General features: G+C 36.2%; 1 protein-coding gene across 29 annotated transcripts in view; it reads right to left on the reverse strand.

Moving 5' to 3' along the window:
• Positions 1-19,512, reverse strand: part of PHC3 (polyhomeotic homolog 3) — a 76,248-nt gene that overhangs the window by 9,303 nt on the left and 47,433 nt on the right. For 20 of the 29 annotated variants that reach the window (XM_070243245.1, XM_070243243.1, XM_070243238.1 and 17 more), the window contains 5 exons: positions 15,833-16,083; positions 14,793-14,952; positions 8,371-8,485; positions 5,144-5,276; positions 4,821-5,052 (listed from right to left, as the gene is read on the reverse strand). In XM_070243245.1, coding sequence (XP_070099346.1) covers positions 4,821-5,052; positions 5,144-5,276; positions 8,371-8,485; positions 14,793-14,952; positions 15,833-16,083 — 891 coding nt within the window. Of the gene's footprint in view, positions 1-1,209; positions 4,645-4,820; positions 5,053-5,143; positions 5,277-8,370; positions 8,486-14,792; positions 14,953-15,832; positions 16,084-19,512 lie in introns of all 29 variants that reach the window. The other 9 variants (XR_011429015.1, XR_011429019.1, XR_011429012.1 and 6 more) reach the window with 3 other exon arrangements.

The raw sequence follows: 19,512 nt of genomic DNA on the forward strand, positions 1-19,512 counted from the left end.
TATTATACCTCATCAACTCATCTTTGTAAAATATGTCCTTCACACATAGATACAGAGAAGTAAAATATATATTCTACCATTTCAGTAACAATTTAGGAATATTTTCTTAAGTACTAGAGTACCGCTTTCATTATCATTTATACCTTATGCTAATTTACAACCTTCAATTGCCAAGCACATCTAAAACTTTTATTGTTCACTCAGCCAGAACCAAACCATCAAGACTGTAGTATCAATCTACTGTGATGCTGCTGAAATGTATTACACCGCTTGACTTGTATGATGACTTGTATGTAGACTCATTTCTACTTCAAATCTTAAATCACTGGATTTAAATTCATCTTCCCTTTGATAAGAAAACATAAATTCTTATTGAAATTATGAGCTTGCTAACTAATCTCTTAGCAAATAACCAATATTTTAGCTCTCAGTCTAAACCAGGCACTTCAGCAGGTAACAACGCTAGCATCTACTTGAACCTCAAATGTTTATTATCTACCGAATTTTGCACGGCCAGGTTACTCACTAAACTTGCCCACTAAGGGTAAAGACACAGCCAGGAAAGTAATGAATTAAGGAACCACGAGAGAAGTAAATGAAAAAAATGTGGAAGCTTCCTTAAAAGAGACAGTAAAATTATAAAAATGAATTTAAGAATAAAAACTAACGGCTTAAGGTCTTTCTATTTTACTCAAATCAGCATTCTAAGGGAAATCACGAAGATACAGAAATGGTTACATGATACCTTTGGATACCACAACTTTGCTGGAATGATTATCTTTCTATAGCAAAGGTGTCATCCTCTTGTTTATAGAAGATAATGAAGTCACCCCCATAACCAAACACAAAGCACTGCAGGTATGAAACGCATATATTTTTGGGTAAGTGAAGGACTGAATGAGTGAATAAACAAACAATGAACAAAAACAGAATCTGCCACAGAGGAGCTATCTGTAAAGGTAATACAAACATTTTTTCTGCATTCAGCTGTGTAGCCATCTTTTTCTCCTGGTTCTTTCTTTTCCCATCTTCTCTGTTGGTTGTATCTTTCCTGTTCCCTATATAGCAGCCGGGTTTTCGATTTCTCTATTTTAATAATTTCTCAGACTTTTAAAAACTGACATTTCAAAAGTACCCTATGCAAAGTTTTTATGGTTTTGCCCATTTACCATATAAAAGAAACTATATAGTTAAAATGAGATTACTCACCATAGAAAAGCCCCTTTTCTTTTCCCAGAGGTAGCTCTCAAAACTGGGCAGACAAAACTGACTAATCTTGCATCTAGTTGTGACTTCATCCTTCTTTTTATGAAAGAACTAATGTTCTTCTCTCTTCAGTCTTACTTACAAGAACACGGGAAAGAAAAGAAGAGAGAGAAAGATAGGGTAGGACTTACTTAGATTCAGAAAACAGGAGCAGTGAGAAGTAATGAAGACCATAAGAGCTACATTTGGGAATAGAAACAAGGAGTTCTCCGTGAGAAAAATACACAGCATGTTCTTTTCCCTCCGTATTATGAGATCTCTCTTCAAATGTCTTCTTGTAGGTAGACAGTAAATGTATTAGCAAAATAATTTTTTAAAAAGTGCTTTTGAAAACAGCATGCTCAAATGGGAAGGCATTATCTTCAGAATTTTAGATTACAACTTAAGCCAATCACAAAAAATGGTAGTTATATTATGCATCAGTATAGAAATGAGAAAATAAAGTGACTTAAAAAAGAAAAAGGAAAAACAAAAACAAAGCAGAAGCAAATATACTTCCAGAAACTCATGAGAGAAAAACAAAAAAAAAATTCAAGATGCTCAAGGTATACTGAGCTAAAGCTCACTGAGTTTCTGATATTAGAATCTACTTCTGTAAAACGGCTGGCACCCCAGGGACACACACAAAACCTATCCCTACTGCGGCCACCAGTCGGCTCAACTGACTTTACGTCACCAGAAGCAGCTGTGAGGACGGGCATGGACCTCTGCACATGGACATGGGGCCCAAATGAACTTCGCAAGTGTCCAGTTACTTTTCCAGCTAAACCCAAAACAAAAACACCCCCGCACAAAGTGACCTCAGTAAGGCTGGTGAAAAGATTATCACCTGTCACTCACTACTATAGAATAAACAAGTCCCAGTATTAGTATTATAAAAACCAGTAAACAGTTGTATGTTTTTAGATGATTCCTATTTTATATGCCTACAGAGAAACCAAATCTACTGCGGATTAACAGATCAATAAACAGAATAACCTGATCTTTGCCAAAGGCGGTTCACAGTAACAAGGAAGAGTCTAAGAAGATAATTGCAGTTAACTGAAAATAAAAACAACTGTTCTTGTAGAGAGCTTTTTAATGAACAAAAATTCAGAGGAAAATAATTTTTCACCTTATTAACAGCTCTGAGATTTGGATGTACTGCATACCAGCTCTATGTCCCACCAGGACGGTTCACAAGACGACATTATACAAAGAGAAGAGAAAACCCTAGCAGTGAATATTAAGTGTCCTGATAAAAGAGGGAAGCCTATCCTCAACTAGAAAGAAACAAAATACAAGAGATTACAAAATTTAGAAGCTTGTTCATTCTATGAGAAAAGCTCGGGAGGAGACTACTCAGAAAAAACAACAACAAGAAAAACCCAGCCCTGAATGAGCTGAAAGAGGCTCAAAAGGAAGTTTACAAAGGCCAGAAGAGGACAGAAAAATGAAGATAAAGGCTTTTTCTGGTATGAGATCTACCTTAAGCTACAGGCATTCTTCAGAGAAAAACTTCGAGAAACAAGAAATAACTGATCACACATAATAAGCTTGTTATTTAGCTTGTCAAAGCAGTTTGGGAATACTCCCAATTAATCAGTAAAAGAAAAGCCGAGTTATATTAAGCAGACTCCTGAACAGTACCAAGCAGTTCTAAATTATAAAGCAGTCCCTTTTTAATGATATATAATATTCTCTACACAACTGGCAACAAAATTAAGTGTCTTGAACTCAATAGGACAAGCATCTCAAATTATAAGCAATAATAATAATTTTTTAACTCAAATGGACCAAGACTGAGACAAAAGAGTTAGCCTTTGTTCTGATAAAGCAGCCAAGAGAAGCTTCATGGCTAATGGATGCTGAGGAATATTAGCCCTAAAAACAAGCACAGGAAGTGATAGGAAAATCAGCAATATCTATTATTTATTAATTATATGGTCAACTACTTTTCTCGGGATATGAACCAATCTTCCTCCCCTAAGGAAAATAAATACTTTCCTCCAAATGAGAAATCAGGCTAACAAACAGCTCATGGCCCACCTGGAAGACAGACTACTTTCGAAGACGACAGAATCAAAGTCCAGTCCCAGGGGATCAGTATAGATCCCAGCACTAATTCTCAAGATACCTACACTGGTCTAAACACTAAAATTTATTTCATTAAATCTTAAAACCACAACCAGTGAAGACTCACCATCCTCTAATACATCAGTTTCACAGCAGATTCTAAATCCACATGGCTAGCACTTAACTCACACCTAAGTTTTCTGAGGCGTGTACTCAAAAATCTTACTATGAAAAATTTATCCTCTCTTTAAACAATTTTATCTTTCTTTAAAAGTGACCATATCTAAGTTTCTTTAAAAATAACTTATTTAGCATTTCTAAAGCAAGTTATTGAAAAAATAATTTACTAACACTTCATAGAGCTCTGTATATAAGGTCAAATGGCTGATATGTTTTTACAAAGCAGTAGTACTTCTGAATATACTTTCTTGACTCACACAGCACATTAGCCATAAGTTTGCTTCTGAGACAGTGGTCACCTTTATAGAAAGAATAATTAGCAAAAATAGCCAGATTAATTTTAATAAGTCTGTAGATAAGTTCAAAGTGGATGTATTTTTCTGGAAAGCTTGTGTCAAGAGATGGTTCCATTTACAATAAAACCAAAATGGGACAACCATTAAAAAAAAACTCCTTGCTTTCCATATTCGTAAGGTCAAATTGAATAAGATTTGCTGATTTAAAAAAATACATTGTCCTACCATATATAACTAGTGTGGGTCTCATCATGAGCAAAGGTGTAGCTGTCTTTAGCATCAGCCCCTTGGAAAAAGGGGGATACAAAAGATTATTGTTGCATTAAAGGAAAAAGATAAAGACTTAAGCTGACGGAAAGAGTGCCAAAATGAGAGAGCCAACAAACACAAATAAGGAAGTTACCCTCAAATCAGAACAGGATACCATAACTGAATTCTAGTTGTCTACTTAACAAATCAAATTTCAGAAGTGTTTTTGATGTCTACTTATTGCAAAGAATCCAAGAATGCAGCTTCCCTTAAAAGAACCAGCTTTTTTAAAAAGCAACTAAATTTTACCATATTCTAAAAGGTCTTGATTAGCTTTCAAAAATGTAAAAAAAAATTATGGTCTCTCTTATTTCATTTAAAAAAGGTTAAATTAGGAAATAAGGAGAAAATAGAATAGAAAAGTAGAAGAGCAGAAGGGAAGAAGTGTCTGACTCAATCTCTCTACTGACCTCTCGAGAGAAATCAGACTGAAGAGAAGAGAGCACCTTTAATATCTTCACCGGCTGAGGGGTCACAGCAGAAGCAGGACTAGTCAGTTTTTATCGACTTGGGGGGTATGAGAAAACACCCAGTTGTGCTGAGGGAATAAGCAAGAGGAAAGAGATCACATTTCAATAGCAAATGCCATTTAATTAACACATACACACAGTACCTCTCTAGCCCTTTTGTGCACTAGGTGTGGATGGATATAACATCATTCCTGTGTGTGAATGCACAAGAAAAATATTAAGGCCAAAGTGGTGAATTACATACCAGGCAAAGAATGGATGAAGGCCCAGACATCATCCACTGTCCATATAGATGGCTCTGTTTGTGCAACTGGTAGCAAGTCATTGTTCTCAGGCATCTTTCTAATTCTCACATCCCGAAGCTCACGTTCTCTTTCCCGCTCACTTTGCCTGCGCAGACGTGTTGTCATAGCAGATGGCACAGGATCTTCATGAGAAGCCAAGTCTTCTTCTGCAGATGGATAAGTAATTGGAAGCTGGAAAACGTAGTACAAGTAAAATACAGCATTGCACTTTCCTTGCATTTCTGAAAAGGGTATTGTACATTGAAGCAAGGTTTCTACAGACCTGCCTAAGGAGATGTTCTCTTGCTGCCCCATCAGGGCCACTTGGACGACGGCCACGATGACCAAGACTTTGATTATCAGGCTTACGATTCCAACGACTAAGTGCAAATTTTTTAGAACAGCTAACATTGTACCTAAGAAATTCAAGTAAGAAAAAACATTAAATGATCCACGAGACGTTCCATTTACTATTTAATTATGACTTCAAAGTGCAACTGTGAATGAGTCTCATACACTTAAGAACTATAATACCTCAGAAAGTAAACCGTAATATTTACTGGATTTACTTACGCTAAGAGTCAAAAAACGGTCTCTGTATCTATCATAATATAGCTCTCAATATAATATTGGCCACCTATTACAAGGTATTGATATTTTCTCCTAAAACTAGCATGACAGTGGGAAACTTTCTGCAAAATACATAGGATAACTGATTTTTTATAGCAGCAAAATAATTCAAGGTTCCAGCAGATAAAGAAGTTATGAATTAACTATTTAGATGTTCAAACTGATACTTTCCCCAAGTAATCATTTCTGAAGAGAGATTACTAAAAAGAGCTTAATATAGTAGAAAGGTGGAAATCTCAAACGGCTAGTAAAAGATTTCTCAAATGTTACTAAAATCAAAAAGTGAAAACGTAAAGTTGAGACTTCAAAGTTACACAAGGAATTCATAGCTCTCATTATCCGGGAAATTCACAAGTACATATTTCTTTAAAATTGGCTGAAAGATTATTTCTATTTTATAAAAATAAACTCTCTAATATTTTCGAAGATACACCTTTATCAGGCATGATGACAACTTAAAAGAGTCCACTGCCATTTAGTGGATTCCCAAGCCCTAGAACAGGGGCCAGCAAACTTTTTCTATAAAGGGCCAGATAGTAAATATTTCAGTCTTTGTGGGCCACAGAAGTCTCTGTCACAACACTCAACTCTGCATTTGTAACGTGAAAGCTGCCACAGACAATAATGAATGAGCATGGCTGGATCCCAATAAAACTTCATTTAGTAACACTAAAATGGGAATTTCACATAATTTTCATGTGTCACGAAATATTATTCTTCTTTGGTTTTTTTTTCAACCACCTAAAAATGTGAAAACTATCCTTAGCTCTGGGGCCACACAAAAATAGGTTATAGGAAGGACTCAGCCTGGTCAATTTGCCAACCCCTTCCTTAGAAAGAAGAGTAAAAGGAAAGAATCTAAGAAACAAAATTTCTGAGAAGCTACAGAAAGGCTAAGAAAAACATGTGCAGTTCCTTTTTTACACACATAAAACTGCCAATGTGATTTCTTATTTTCAAAACTCTTTTGCTCTAAGATGATTTTTCAGGAAAATGACAAGAATAAATCCCAATAAACTTTGCTATTGACAACTGTTCTAGACCAATATCCAGATTCCAAAATAAATTTTTCTCATTCTATGTTTTATGAAAATATCAGGAGGTAGAAGTAAGGGGTACTATGAGAATGAATAGGCTATTTTTCCCCTAGAAATACAAAAAAGAAAAAAGTGTCGTGAAGGCCACTTCATTTTACCCTAAAACAATTCAGCAAGCTCCTCTGTGCTCACTATGCTCATTTGTGGACCCAGCTCTGTAGGTTTCTGACTTCCATTCACATCAATTGACAAAACTTCTTTCCCCATTACTACAGGGAGGAGAGACTACACTTGCTGTTTAGTCCCTAAGTATGCAGACAGCCAAGACAGGCAGCTAGACAGACGTGCAAACAGCAGCAGCTCTTCCTGACTAATTGATCCTCTCTTCCAAGCTCTCCCATCTGCATTTCCCTACGTTAGGACCCCAGCCCTCTAAAGAGATTTCACCCAACGGTATAATAACGTGACAGCTTAGCAATCATCTCTGGGAGAAGACTGATGATAGCGTACAATGTCCTGAAATATTTCTAAATAGTCAAGAAGTTTAAAATATTATGAAAGGCAATGCTTTTCCCTCAGAACTTTTAATCACTTAGAATCAGAAAGCCACTCTTCTTTCCTGTGGTATATGCAAACTGGAAAACTCACAAGTTAAAACAGGAGTTACATAATTTGATCAAGACTATCAATGACATAAAAGAATATTTGTGTAAGAGATCGACAATTGAGAAGCCAAGGAACTCACTTTTGAAGAAAAATACTTTATTACTTATTCAACTTATTTTACTAAATATATTTTAGTGGCACCATACTAAATAATATGTTCAAGCAAGAAATTCCCTAAATGCACACAATTAAGACCTTACATTCTTTGAGAGAATAATCAGTTTTTGGAACAGAGAACAAATTTCAAAATAATCAACCTGTCCATATACTTCACCTTAGTAGTAAATACCTATATTTGGATTTATTATCAGAATCAGAGGTGTTTTTTGGGGGGTTTTTTTTTTAGTGAGGAAGATTGGTCCTAGGCTAACATCTGTTGCTAATCCTCCTCTTTTAGCTTGAGGAAGATTGTCACTGAGCTAACATCCATGCCAATCTTCCTCTATTTTATGTGGGATGCCGTCACAATGTGGTCTTATGAGCTGGGCTAGGTCCACACCTGGGATCCGAAACTGTGAACCCCACGGTGGCAAAGCACAGCGCTCGAACTTAACCACTATGCCACCAGGCCGGCCCCTTTTTTCTTTTTTAATGTAAACTAAACTTAAAACAAGATCAATGAAGATACTAAACACTTCTTTTGTCATTAATACTATTTACCTATAATATTGCTATTGAAAATACATATTTAAAAAAGACAGATGTTTTGCTATCTGATAATGTAACAGTATGGAGAACTTATGCTGCAGCTGTCCTACTTAGAAACTTAAATAAGATATGGCTAAAACAAATGAAAACATTTTAAAACAAAACAAAGTAAATTCAGGTATGTCAATATTGATAAAACAATCTTGTGATTAAAGAAATATTGTTTTGATACCTCCAGGACTAGCAGTCTATTCACAGGAGGGATTCTCCTGACTACGCTTACCACAGCAGAGTGCTACTTCAACATGAGATCACACTGTAAGACTCATGTCAGTGTTATGAATGTGGAATTTTCACAGAGCAATATTTAATAACTAAATAGCAAAGGAGCTCCAGATAATGCCTATTTGATATTATTCCTCTACTTTATAATATCTAGTTTTGACTACTAGTAAACTCCACAAGTTTTCTGGTTTTGTTACAGTGGTTGTTGGTTTGTGCTTTATGAAATTCAAGAGAAAAGAAATACCTTTTGGCACATGACATAGTGCAGAATCGTTTTGACCGCAGAAATTCATTAGCATATCCCATCTTCCCACAGAATTCACACTTGAGCAACTCACTGTCCATTTCTTCTAAAGTCTCTAAAAAAGAAGGAAAGAAAGGAAAAAACTTCCAAAACTTTGTGGCAAATTTTCTTTCATCCCCTACTTTGTGTGGCTGCTGCTAATTCAGACCCTCCAGCAAACGTAAAGGCGTGGTCTTTTAACTTTCCAGTCCACAGCCACTGTGGCAGGCAAAAGCCTCCAACAGCAATGCCCCCACTGGCCCCTCCTGCTCCTGCATAAAAACTGTATAGAGTTTTCTCTATATAAATAAACAAGACACTGTTAAAGGTTCATTTTGCTAAGAATCTAGCATGTCTAAAATGTGCAAATAACTTTCTTAAGCACTGTAAGAGAAATGAAGATGAGTACAACAAAGTCACTGCCTTTCAGGAGAAACACTTTCAAAAAGCAGCATGTGGGATAGGAATTCTGGTACGTTGTGCTGTGGAGATACATAGCAGAGAACACGTAACTCTAACTGGAGAGAATGAGGACGCCTTCAAAAACAACGTCAAATTTTGAGATGTCTGATTTAATAAAATAATTAACACTTAAAGATCTGCAGTGCACAATAGAATATATAAAGATGTATATATCTAATTATAAAATAGTCTCTTTTAGTTATATTGTATTAAAACAAAAATAATTTAATCTTAAAAATCACCAACAATTTTGTAATTTCTAACGTCTACCCCTCTTTGTCAGGGTGCTCTCTATTAGTCCTTCCTCCGCCTCTACATCCCTACTACATCCTTCCTCCACCTCTACATCCATGCCATACCTCAAGCCATACCACAGGACCCAAAGAAACTTCCTACCTAAATCCTCAGGTATTCAGCAGGGGTCACCTATAAGCACGCAACTTAATCTTGATGATCCACAGTTTTCCCATCTGTAAAACAGGGTTTATAATACCTTTCCCAAAAAAATCACAGTGAAGATTAAATGAGTGCCCAGCAAGGAGTAGGCATAAAAAGTGACAGTTCTATTTCCTACTTTCCACATAGGAACTAAGAGTACCAAGACCTGTAATAAATGCTAAGAAATACTTCAGGGGCCGGCCCCATGGCCAAGTGGTGAAAGTTCTGCACGCTCCACTTCGGCGGCCTGGGTTCACAGGTTTGGATCTGGGATGTGACCGACTCCACTCATCAGCCATGCTGTGGAGGCATCCCATGTACAAAGTAGAGGAAGACAGGCACAGATGTTAGCTCAGGGCTAATCTTCCTCAAGTGAAAAAAAAAGAGGAGGGGCCTGGTGGCACAACAGTTAAGTGTGCTCGTTCCGCTTTGGCGACCCGGGGTTCGCCGGTTTAGATCCTGGGTGCGTACCTATGAACTGCTTATCAAGCTATGCTGTGGCAGGCATCCCACATCTAAAATAGAGGAAGACGGGCACGTATGTTAGCTCAGGGTGCACCTTCCTCACAAAACAAAAAAAACAAGAAAAGAAATACTCCAATGAAAACTGTTAAGTTCTTAAATCTACCATATTTTGCCATTTTCTTGCATCATCATAATTCCTATGCCAAGTCATACAAAATATGGAAAAAAAAGCACTCCACTAACTAAAGCTTTTAACTGTGAGCTCCATATATGCTTTTCTATGCTATTCGTTTAACCAAGACTTGTTAAGCTGAAGAAAGGGACTCTGAAATGTAGACATGGATGATAAGTTCTCACTAAGTTCAAGCACTCACATCATCCTAGGGTAACGAGAGAGCAAATGGCAAAGTGTTAAATCAACTGAGGGCTACTAAAAAACATACTGTGAAATAATATTTGAAGATCCAAGGGACATCCAAATACACTGTCATGACTGATCAAATCATGAAGTAGCAAGTGATCATTTTCAGAACTTACCAAGACTACCTCCATAAGCAAAAGTCATCAATTTGGTAGCAATGAGGAAGAAATAGTCTCAAAACAAGTAAAATAAAAATTGCTCCTTCTAATGACCTAGAGGAGGCTTTCTCACAGCTGTGGCCCAACAACACATTCCTGGGACCTGATGTCACAACTTCCAGGAGTATTGATTTTACTTGGTCATGCTTGTAACCTGACCTGACCTTGAAAAGCCTGTACCAGAGACAGAACCTCTCACTCAAGCACCACTGCCACCAATCTGGACCCAAAGAATCCATTCTTCAAGTTGTTCCATTTCCAGTATACCAAAAGCTTTATTTCAAAAGTTTTTATTAATCAACATAACAATATGCAACACTTGAAAACAGGTTAGAATACCTTATGAAGGAGAAGGAAATGTTTTGCTGGTGAGAGAGGGGAGATCACAACCAGGTAGGGTCTAAGGGTTAACAACTAACAAAAATAGAATAGCAGTTTTACTTCCCATAAAGAAGAGACGAACATGATCAGATTTTAAAAATCTCTGTTTTAGAATGTTTGGTCAGAATTTTCACAAATTTGTTACCAAGGCTACTTTTTCACATTTGTGAATAAAAAATTACAGAGCCAAATGAATTAAAAAAGTGCTGCTTTAGCTAGTAAAGATGGGATTCTATGGCAGAGACAGCTGGTAATTCTCCAATATCTATTCTTCGCTGTTCTCCCACAGTAACAAAATTCTAGTTTTTAGCTAGGAATATGGCCACTGAGAATAAAAACGATAGTTTCTGCCCTAGGTGTGGCCAATTTCTGACCAGTAACATGTGAATGGAAATGCTTGCAAATTCCAGGTGGTGACTTTTCCCCCATCTCATTGATTAGAATGTGATCATGAAGAATAGCTATTTTGGAAATGAGAGCAACATTCTTCCTACCTTATGGTAGAACCATAAGACACTGGGAGCTTAGGTGCCCAACACCATGGAGCTCCGGACTGCTACCTTTGGGCTATGTCAGAGAAAATTAAACTTCTACCCTACTTAATCCAATATTATTCTAGATCTCTAATGCAGTGGCCAAACATATATCCTAACTAATAGAGGTTCTGAATTTTTTAAATTTTCCTGAAGACTTGAGATCACTTGAGGATGGGCAGCAAAGAGAGAGGGAATGAGACAGAAACCATGATTGGTGTGATGACTGACCAGGGAAGACAGAAGATATTTTGGTAAATCACAATCCATCAGTTGGAGATTCTGGATACAGAACCAGTCCAAACAGAAACATAGTTTAGAGCCAGACCTGATTGCCTAGTGGTTAAAGTTTGGCACACTCCACTTTGGCAGCCCAGGTTTGGTTCTCGGGTGTAGAACCACACCACTCATTTGCCAGTAGCCATGCTGTGGTGATTGCTCACAGAGAAGAACTAGAAGGACTTACAACTAGAATATACAACTAGGTACTGGGGCTTGGGAAAGGAAAAGAAAAAAGGAGGATGATTGGCAACGGATGTTAGCTCAGGGTGAAGCTTTCCCAGCAAAAACAAAAAAGAATCATAGTTTATCTTTTAAAAAGAGAATAATCTTTACATTAAGTTTTTTTATACTGAATTAAAAACCATATATACTACTAAAACCAAAGCCACTAAATAAGTGACCTCACCACTTCACCCTATAGTACTTACCATAAACACAGAGACAGAAACATTCTATAAAATTACCTTTGGAAATTAAACTATGAAGTATTTAAAATTTTGGCACATTTTTATGTAAATATATCTCCACTATGAAATAGATCAGTCATCTATTTGTATTGAATATATTTAACATTGTGTAAATTTAAAGTGTACAACATATTAATTTGATACATTTACATATTATGGTTGCTGTTTTAGCTGTATTTAGCACCACTATTACACTGCGTAATTATCCTTTCTTTTTAGCAGTTGGGATCATTTTTAGTCTCTTAGCAAGTTTGATGATTGTAGTTACAATATTATTGTCTACATTCAGTATACTGTACATTAGCTCTCTATGGCTTATTTACTACACATTGCATGGATTAATCATCTTGAAATCTTCCTTTTGCTTACTCTGGTATTTTCTTCTGTTAAACTACCCTTTGCCTTGTCTTCCATCAATCCTTCCCTTCCTCTTCCCACCATGACTACAAGTATCAATTATGTGCCAAACCTTTACATTCATCCTACAGATGACCAGCAGTTTTCAAAAACTCATGTTCATGTCATCTGCCTAAAAATCTTCAGTAACTATCCTCTTGACAAGATAACTCCTAACTCCTTAATTGAACATCCAAGGTACTCTAGAATCTGACTCTGCCAGTCTTACTTCCCACTACTTCTCTAACCCACTGCCTACTTCACTGCCCCCTGCTGAAGTTAGATAGCACTTGGCACACCCTTCATGCATTTACTCATGGTGTTCTAACCTGAAAGTTTCTTCCTGTTATCTTAAATCTATTCTTTATCATCCAAGTTCCATGTCAAATCCCATTTCTAGAGAAAATTCACCAAACTGGCAATAATGTCAACCAGTTTTAAAGTCCCAAGTTCTTACTGTTTATATAATTCATTTAAAAGTTACCATATGTTTCTCCTTTGTTATCTTTCTATTATGGAGACTTGCTAGCTCCTACCAGATCAGAAGCTCTGATGAGGTCCTAGTACAGCCTAGCATGTGCTGTATGTCTATTGTTTTATAAAACATGAGTACCAAGGGATATGCCATGAAGCTTTCTAAGCAGTTTTCCATTTTTCTTTAATGTGTGCACAAAAGAGGGCACATTATATACACTGTCCAGCAGAGAACTTTCACTTATATACTTCTTGTAGATATACGCAAGAAACAAAAATCCCTGCACATTCATCTTTACTACTCTTCATCTTAAATGAAACATTTTCTCAGATAAAATAGTATGCATAACTAAAAGCAAATATTCAGGAATGAAATTAAATTCGTAACAACAAAAGGCAAAATGTAGATATTATTTGAATCCTGATTTGAACAAAATAACTATAAAAGGACATTTATACAATTATATAATTGGGGAAATCTCAATATGAATCAGGTACTAGAAGACATCAAAGAATTATTATTGTTTTGTGCGATATAGTATTATAGTTATATAAGGCAATGTACATTTTTTAGAGATGCACAATGAACTATGTCTCAGTGAAACAAAATGAGGACTATGATTTTTTTTTAAACAGAAGTAAGAAAAGAAGGGAAAGAGAAAAAGCAACAGAGAAAGAGAAAGAGAAAGAGAAAGAGAGAAGCGAGGGAATGGAAGGAGGAAAACAAAACGGATGGACAAGCTAGTGTGGCAAAATAACGTTTGAAATTGTTGAGTCTGGGTGAGTGGGGATTCATTATATAATCCTATCTAATTATATGTATGTTTGAAATTTTTCATAGTTAACATTCTTTTAAATAAAAAACATCAAATTGAACTTAATGTAAGTTAACAGTAAAAACCTAATTTTATACTATCATACTCTTTGCTGTTCAAATAAAAAGTAAAACAGTGATGAATACATTGCAACAGTTTATAAATTACCAACAAAGACAGAGATGCCTTCCTTTTAAGAATTAAGAAAACTGTGGGCTAAGACAATATCTATTTTGCTTACTATCATGCTATTTTGCTTAATTTAGCAAAGTACAGGCACACAGGACATGCTTAATAAGTATTTGCAAAATGAAATCAATTTTAGATGAAATATACTAATATATTGAGGATAATTACTCAGAGACAAATGTTAATTAATTCACTACTATAGAGCCCTGACTATACTAAATGCTATTCCATTAAACTGAACCGTATCAATTGCAGGGCCATGATGAGAATCAATAAATGATAAAATATTTCATTTTTGCATTGGTGTTTGTTTTCCCGCAGTCATTTTGTATATCACTTTGACTTTTATGGAACATTCACTATTAGAACAAAGTGTATAAAAAAGGATTCCTTGACATTAAGGAGATTTACCATTATTTTTCTCTTTGAACAAATTTAATCACCTCTTGATGAAAAAGTACATCCTTAATACAATTGTAATATCCACCTGATAGCACACATCAGAATATGGAAGTCTAAAACCAAATAACTCATAGGCTCTAAACTTTAAAGCAAACTCAGTAAAACAGTCATTTACTTAAAGTCTGCTTAGAAAAACAAAGCCAGAGAATTGGTTTTTTGATGCTAAAATTCTGTATTACTTTCGTATATAATGGAACTTTTCCCACCCACACTCTTCAAAAGTCAAACTGACATAATACAAATTAACAACAGTCTTGCTATTTTAATTATTTGGCCATTAAGAGTCTGGTTAGCTTTCCCATTTTAGTGAAATAAAGTATTACGTGAGAATAAAAGTGAATACTTCAAGTGAAAAATCTGTGCAGAATAAAAATCCATGTTATGTTTCAAGTAGTAAAAGTCAAAGTTAACTCAAATGGTATCAAGTAACATCTACGAACCTTCAGCAATCATGTCTTCCATCTCCGTGTCAGACGAATTATCTGCATGTTTTGTATTATTCTGTAGCTCTGGCTGAACACACACAGAATTTATCACCTGAGTATCCAGGAGAGGCCTTTTTTTCACAGGCTGTTCTATTAGCAAAGATGAACGACTCACCTTAAAAGAGAGAGAATAAAATGAAGTAATCTTTGAAAAGACTTTCAGAAATAACTTGGTTAAAAAACCTTTTGAAATGAATGCTATCTGTGATAATCTACTTGTTCAACTGATCAGATCCATTCATTAAATGCTTTATTCCCTAAGAAAAGGTTAGACAACCTGGACAATAACTTTCTATGCCAGGGAATCAGCAGTACAGATACTTCAAAGTCTCCGTCAAACAGAACCTAGTGTCCCAGTTTAGGCAAGCAGTTAAAAAAAAAGTCTTAAGAAATCAGTAATAAATTTTGATTAGCCAGCATCCTTAATTTATTTTTTTTCTGCCACAACTTGTAAGATTTTTCCTGTACAAAGGTTTTTATTTGTAGGGTTACTTCCTCAGGATAGATCATTATTGTATGTACTTTAAAGACAAGGGAACTAATGTTCAAAGTGTTTAGGTGATTTCTTCACAAAAGCAGAATCAGGACTAGAACTCAAGCCTCCTAACTCTAGTTCACAACTTAAACCATTATAATCACAAAAAGAAGTGGAAAAATCCTCAAACATTAACATTAATATCAACAACAACAAAAAATTAGGGGCTGGCCCACTGGCACAGTGGTTAAATTCATACACTCTGCTTTAGCAGCCCAGGGTTTGGATCCCAGGCACAGACCTATGCACCACTCATCAAGCCACGCTGAGGTGGCATCCCCCGTACAAAGCAGAGGAAGACCGGCACAGGTGTTAGCTCAGGGACAATCTTCCTCAGCAAAAAGAGGAAGATTGGCAATGGATGTTAGCTCAGGGACAATCTTCCCTACCAAAATAATGATGATAATAATAATAATGCTACGTGAATAATTTAAAAAATACAAATTTACTTGCTACTTACAGGAAATGGCTCCAATCCCTCCTGAATCACAAAGCCTTCAATAACATGGGTCAAAATCTGTGGTTTAACGATAGCCTGTGGAGGTTTGTTTTCTATACTGGGAATGCTACTGGGCATAGACGTACTATTGCTCCTTGTGGTAGCAGCTGGAAGTAAGAGTGGAGGCGGAGGAACAGAAACATGTGAAGGGTCTGATGGAGATTTAATGACTGAAGCACTGACTGATGCCACAGCAGGTAATTCCACTTGCTCTGAAAAGAAAAAAGTCATTTTTTTGATCTTTAGCATTCTGCCCAGGCAAATATGAAATAAAATTCAAGAATAAACATTAATAACAATAACAGTTAATATCTGGCATTTTAAAAAACCATTCTAAGAACTTTATATTTATTGTCTGATTTAATCTGCACAATAACCTTATGAGATAGAAACCACTCTACCCCTACTTTACAGAAGAAGGGAATAGCTTGCTCAAGGTTATCATTCCAACCTTGGTTAAAAAGAACTGTCCCATAAAACATGAAAATGTTTTAGAACGTCAATTTAAGAATAATTACTAAAATAACTGCTTTTTAAAAAAATTTTAAGCTACACAGATGTTAAATTCCTTATGTTCCTTTTATCTATTCTAAACAGTATGGGAGAAACAAGTACTTTGAAAGTATGCTTAAATAACAAGGATCCTGAAATCCACAGACTAAGCAAAGATTCTGATGAATTACACAGGGCATCACCTTTACTTCAAGCAGTAAGGCTAATCCAACTCCATGCACACATGTTCTTTGGTGTTTTCTTTACAACTCTCCAGTGGCACTGTATATGTCAATTTGGGGGAACAACTGTAGTACCAGGCAAAGGAAAAATGTTGGGCTGGATCTCTGTGATCCCTTCCCTTCAAACTCTGAAGACCACAATAAGTAGACCAAACAGCCTGTGATGGAGGCTTTACTCACCCATTTGATAGCACCGAAAAACCTTTACTGCATGTACTAAAGTGGAAAGATGGAACCAGTTGATAGCTAGGAATATCACTGACTACAGATATTTGAGAAAAATAACAAAAAAAGAGCATGTGTATAAAGATACTACTACTACTTACTGAACACTTATATGCCAGCTGCTGTGTAAATGCCTTACATGTTGTAACTCTTTTTTTTCTCTTTTTGCTGAGGAAGGTTGTCCCTGAGCTAACATCTGTACCCACCTTCCTCTATTTTGTATGCAGGATGCTGCCACAGCATGGCTTGATGAGCAACGTGTAGGTCCACACCTGGGATCCAAACCTGTGAACCCTGGGCCGCTGAAGCAGAGCGTGCAAAGTTAACTACTATGCCCCATAACACATTTAATCCTCAAAACTAGCCTATGAGTAGGTACTGTTTTTATAGACATGGAAACCAAGACACAGAAAGATAAAGTAACCTGTCTAAGGGCACAGTTAATAAGTAGTGGAGCTGGGATACTAACCCAGGCAGCCGGGTTCTGGAGACAACGCTCTTAATTGCTATGGTAACTCCTCTCCACCAGCAGTATGGAAGGACTGACACCATTATCAAAGACACTCAAAATATAGCCCAATTCGGTAGAGAAGAAAGAATAGGAATCCCTAAAGTGTAAAAATTCCAGCTAACAAAACAGTGCAGTGATCATCTGTGTAGTCTCAGAAATGGAAAAGCTAACAGTTCACACTTCGCAACTCCGATGTGATTAATATGTAGCTTATCACAGCACTATTATAACCACAAATTAATCTAGCTCTACCAAATAATCCAGCAAGATAAACTGTACTGGAAAACCTGTTTAAAGTCACACAATCCCTTATGAAAAACTAAAAAGGAAAGTCAGTAGAAAATGCTGGTTTGCTGATTTCTGAGAACAAATACACAATTGTACACATGTATTACCAAACTAAGGAACTCAACAAATATCTTATCTATACCCAATCCTCCCATAAACCCCTAGGGGAAAAGAGATAAAACATATAAAATTCTGAAGAGGGACTGAAAGGTATTTTTTCTCTTGGAAGGAAAATATAAATCTATGGGGAACTAGAAAATAAGATAAGGGCCGGCTCCGTGGCCGAGTGGTTAAGTTCGTGCACTCCGCTGTGGCGGCCCAGGGTTTGGATCCTGGCCGCGGACATGGCACCACTCGTCAGGCAACGTTGAGGCGGCGTCCCACATCCCACAACTAGAAGGACCTGCAACTAAGATATACAACTGTGTACAGGAGGGGTTTGGGGAGATAAAGCAGGGAAAAAAAAAAGACTAGCAACAGTTGTTAGCCAAGGTGCCAATCTTTAAAAAAAATAAATAAAATTCTAATGTCCCTTACAGATTCATAGATACTCTGTTACTTTAGAAATATAAAGCTGAATTCAGTATAATTTGGTTTATTCAGAAAATACTGCTTGGTATATGTTCTAATTAATTTTTAGATCATATGTACAAATGTGCCAATTTTACACAGTCCTAAGTTGTGTTAAAAATAGAGCTTTAAGTTACTTTTAGAAGAAGCTAATACCTATTACTTGCCAGATTATAATTAGCTGCTAAAATAGAAAACACAAGAAACAGTAATGTATTACAGTAGAACAAAAACACAGTTATTACACTCTCTGGATTTAAGACAACTGTGGAAGAGAACCCAATTAACTGATAGGACTCTGCCACAGGTCACTCTGCCTCTTTAGTCTCATTTGCTGAGCATGATCTACGGGCTGCTTCTATCTCTTTTTTAATGGGTGCTTCTTGCTTTACAGAATTTTTATAGGTATATGAAAACTGAATCCTGGATGGAAATAAGTCCCTCTATTTTTGTAGGTTAGTTTATTTCACAATTTGATGACAGTTATTCTAAATATCAACCTGTGCTTGCTCCTCCTTCTCACATATTACACAAGAGTATTAAGTATTTACTTCATAGTAAATTAAAGAAGATTCGAAAGTCTACATTCTACTTAGACAATTTAGCCAGAGACGTTCTTGACAGGATCTCAGACTATACTCCTGAGGAAAAAATGTGAAGATATTCTTGTGTCCCAATAGTTCAGAATTATTTACATTTTCTTTGAGTACCATTAGTAATGCTTATTAGGTAAGTAAATCACAGTCACAGTGTGAGGTTACTATCCAATTAAACTTCTATTTTTGCCTTTCTAAATCAAAACTCCAGGAAATCTGCAGTATATGGAAGGTTCCATTTTCAGTGGACAGAAACAACAAAGATGATTAAATTTTTTAGATTTCCTTAAATCCATCTTTTAAGGTATTATTTGGAATAAACAAAGGCAACAACATTAAACTTGTCAAATATTTTATATAAGTTTATTGACTAAAGGTTTCCTATTTTTCAGGAGGGGAAAAAAGTTGCAAGAAAATTGATTTTCCCCCTTCTATACTTTCCAGAGAAGCACACTGGTAGTGAGAGAAGGAAAGCCAGAGAGAAGGGAAGGGTTAGAGATGTGGCATGCAGAAGAAAAGAAAAGAAAAGCGAAGCAAGGGCTGCCTTGGCAGCAAACAAATCAGTTTCCCATTACAATTTGTTTCCATGCCTGTTATAGTGGTTCTTCTGTGCTGAAAATGATTATGAGGACAATGAGATACTGAATAGAACAGAAGACTCACAACGAGGCCTGAACCAAGATCAGTATCATCTGGATCAGGGGTCAGTAAACTTTC

Source organism: Equus caballus, chromosome 19, assembly GCF_041296265.1.
Source record: "Equus caballus isolate H_3958 breed thoroughbred chromosome 19, TB-T2T, whole genome shotgun sequence".
NCBI classification, from domain to species: domain Eukaryota; kingdom Metazoa; phylum Chordata; class Mammalia; order Perissodactyla; family Equidae; genus Equus; species Equus caballus.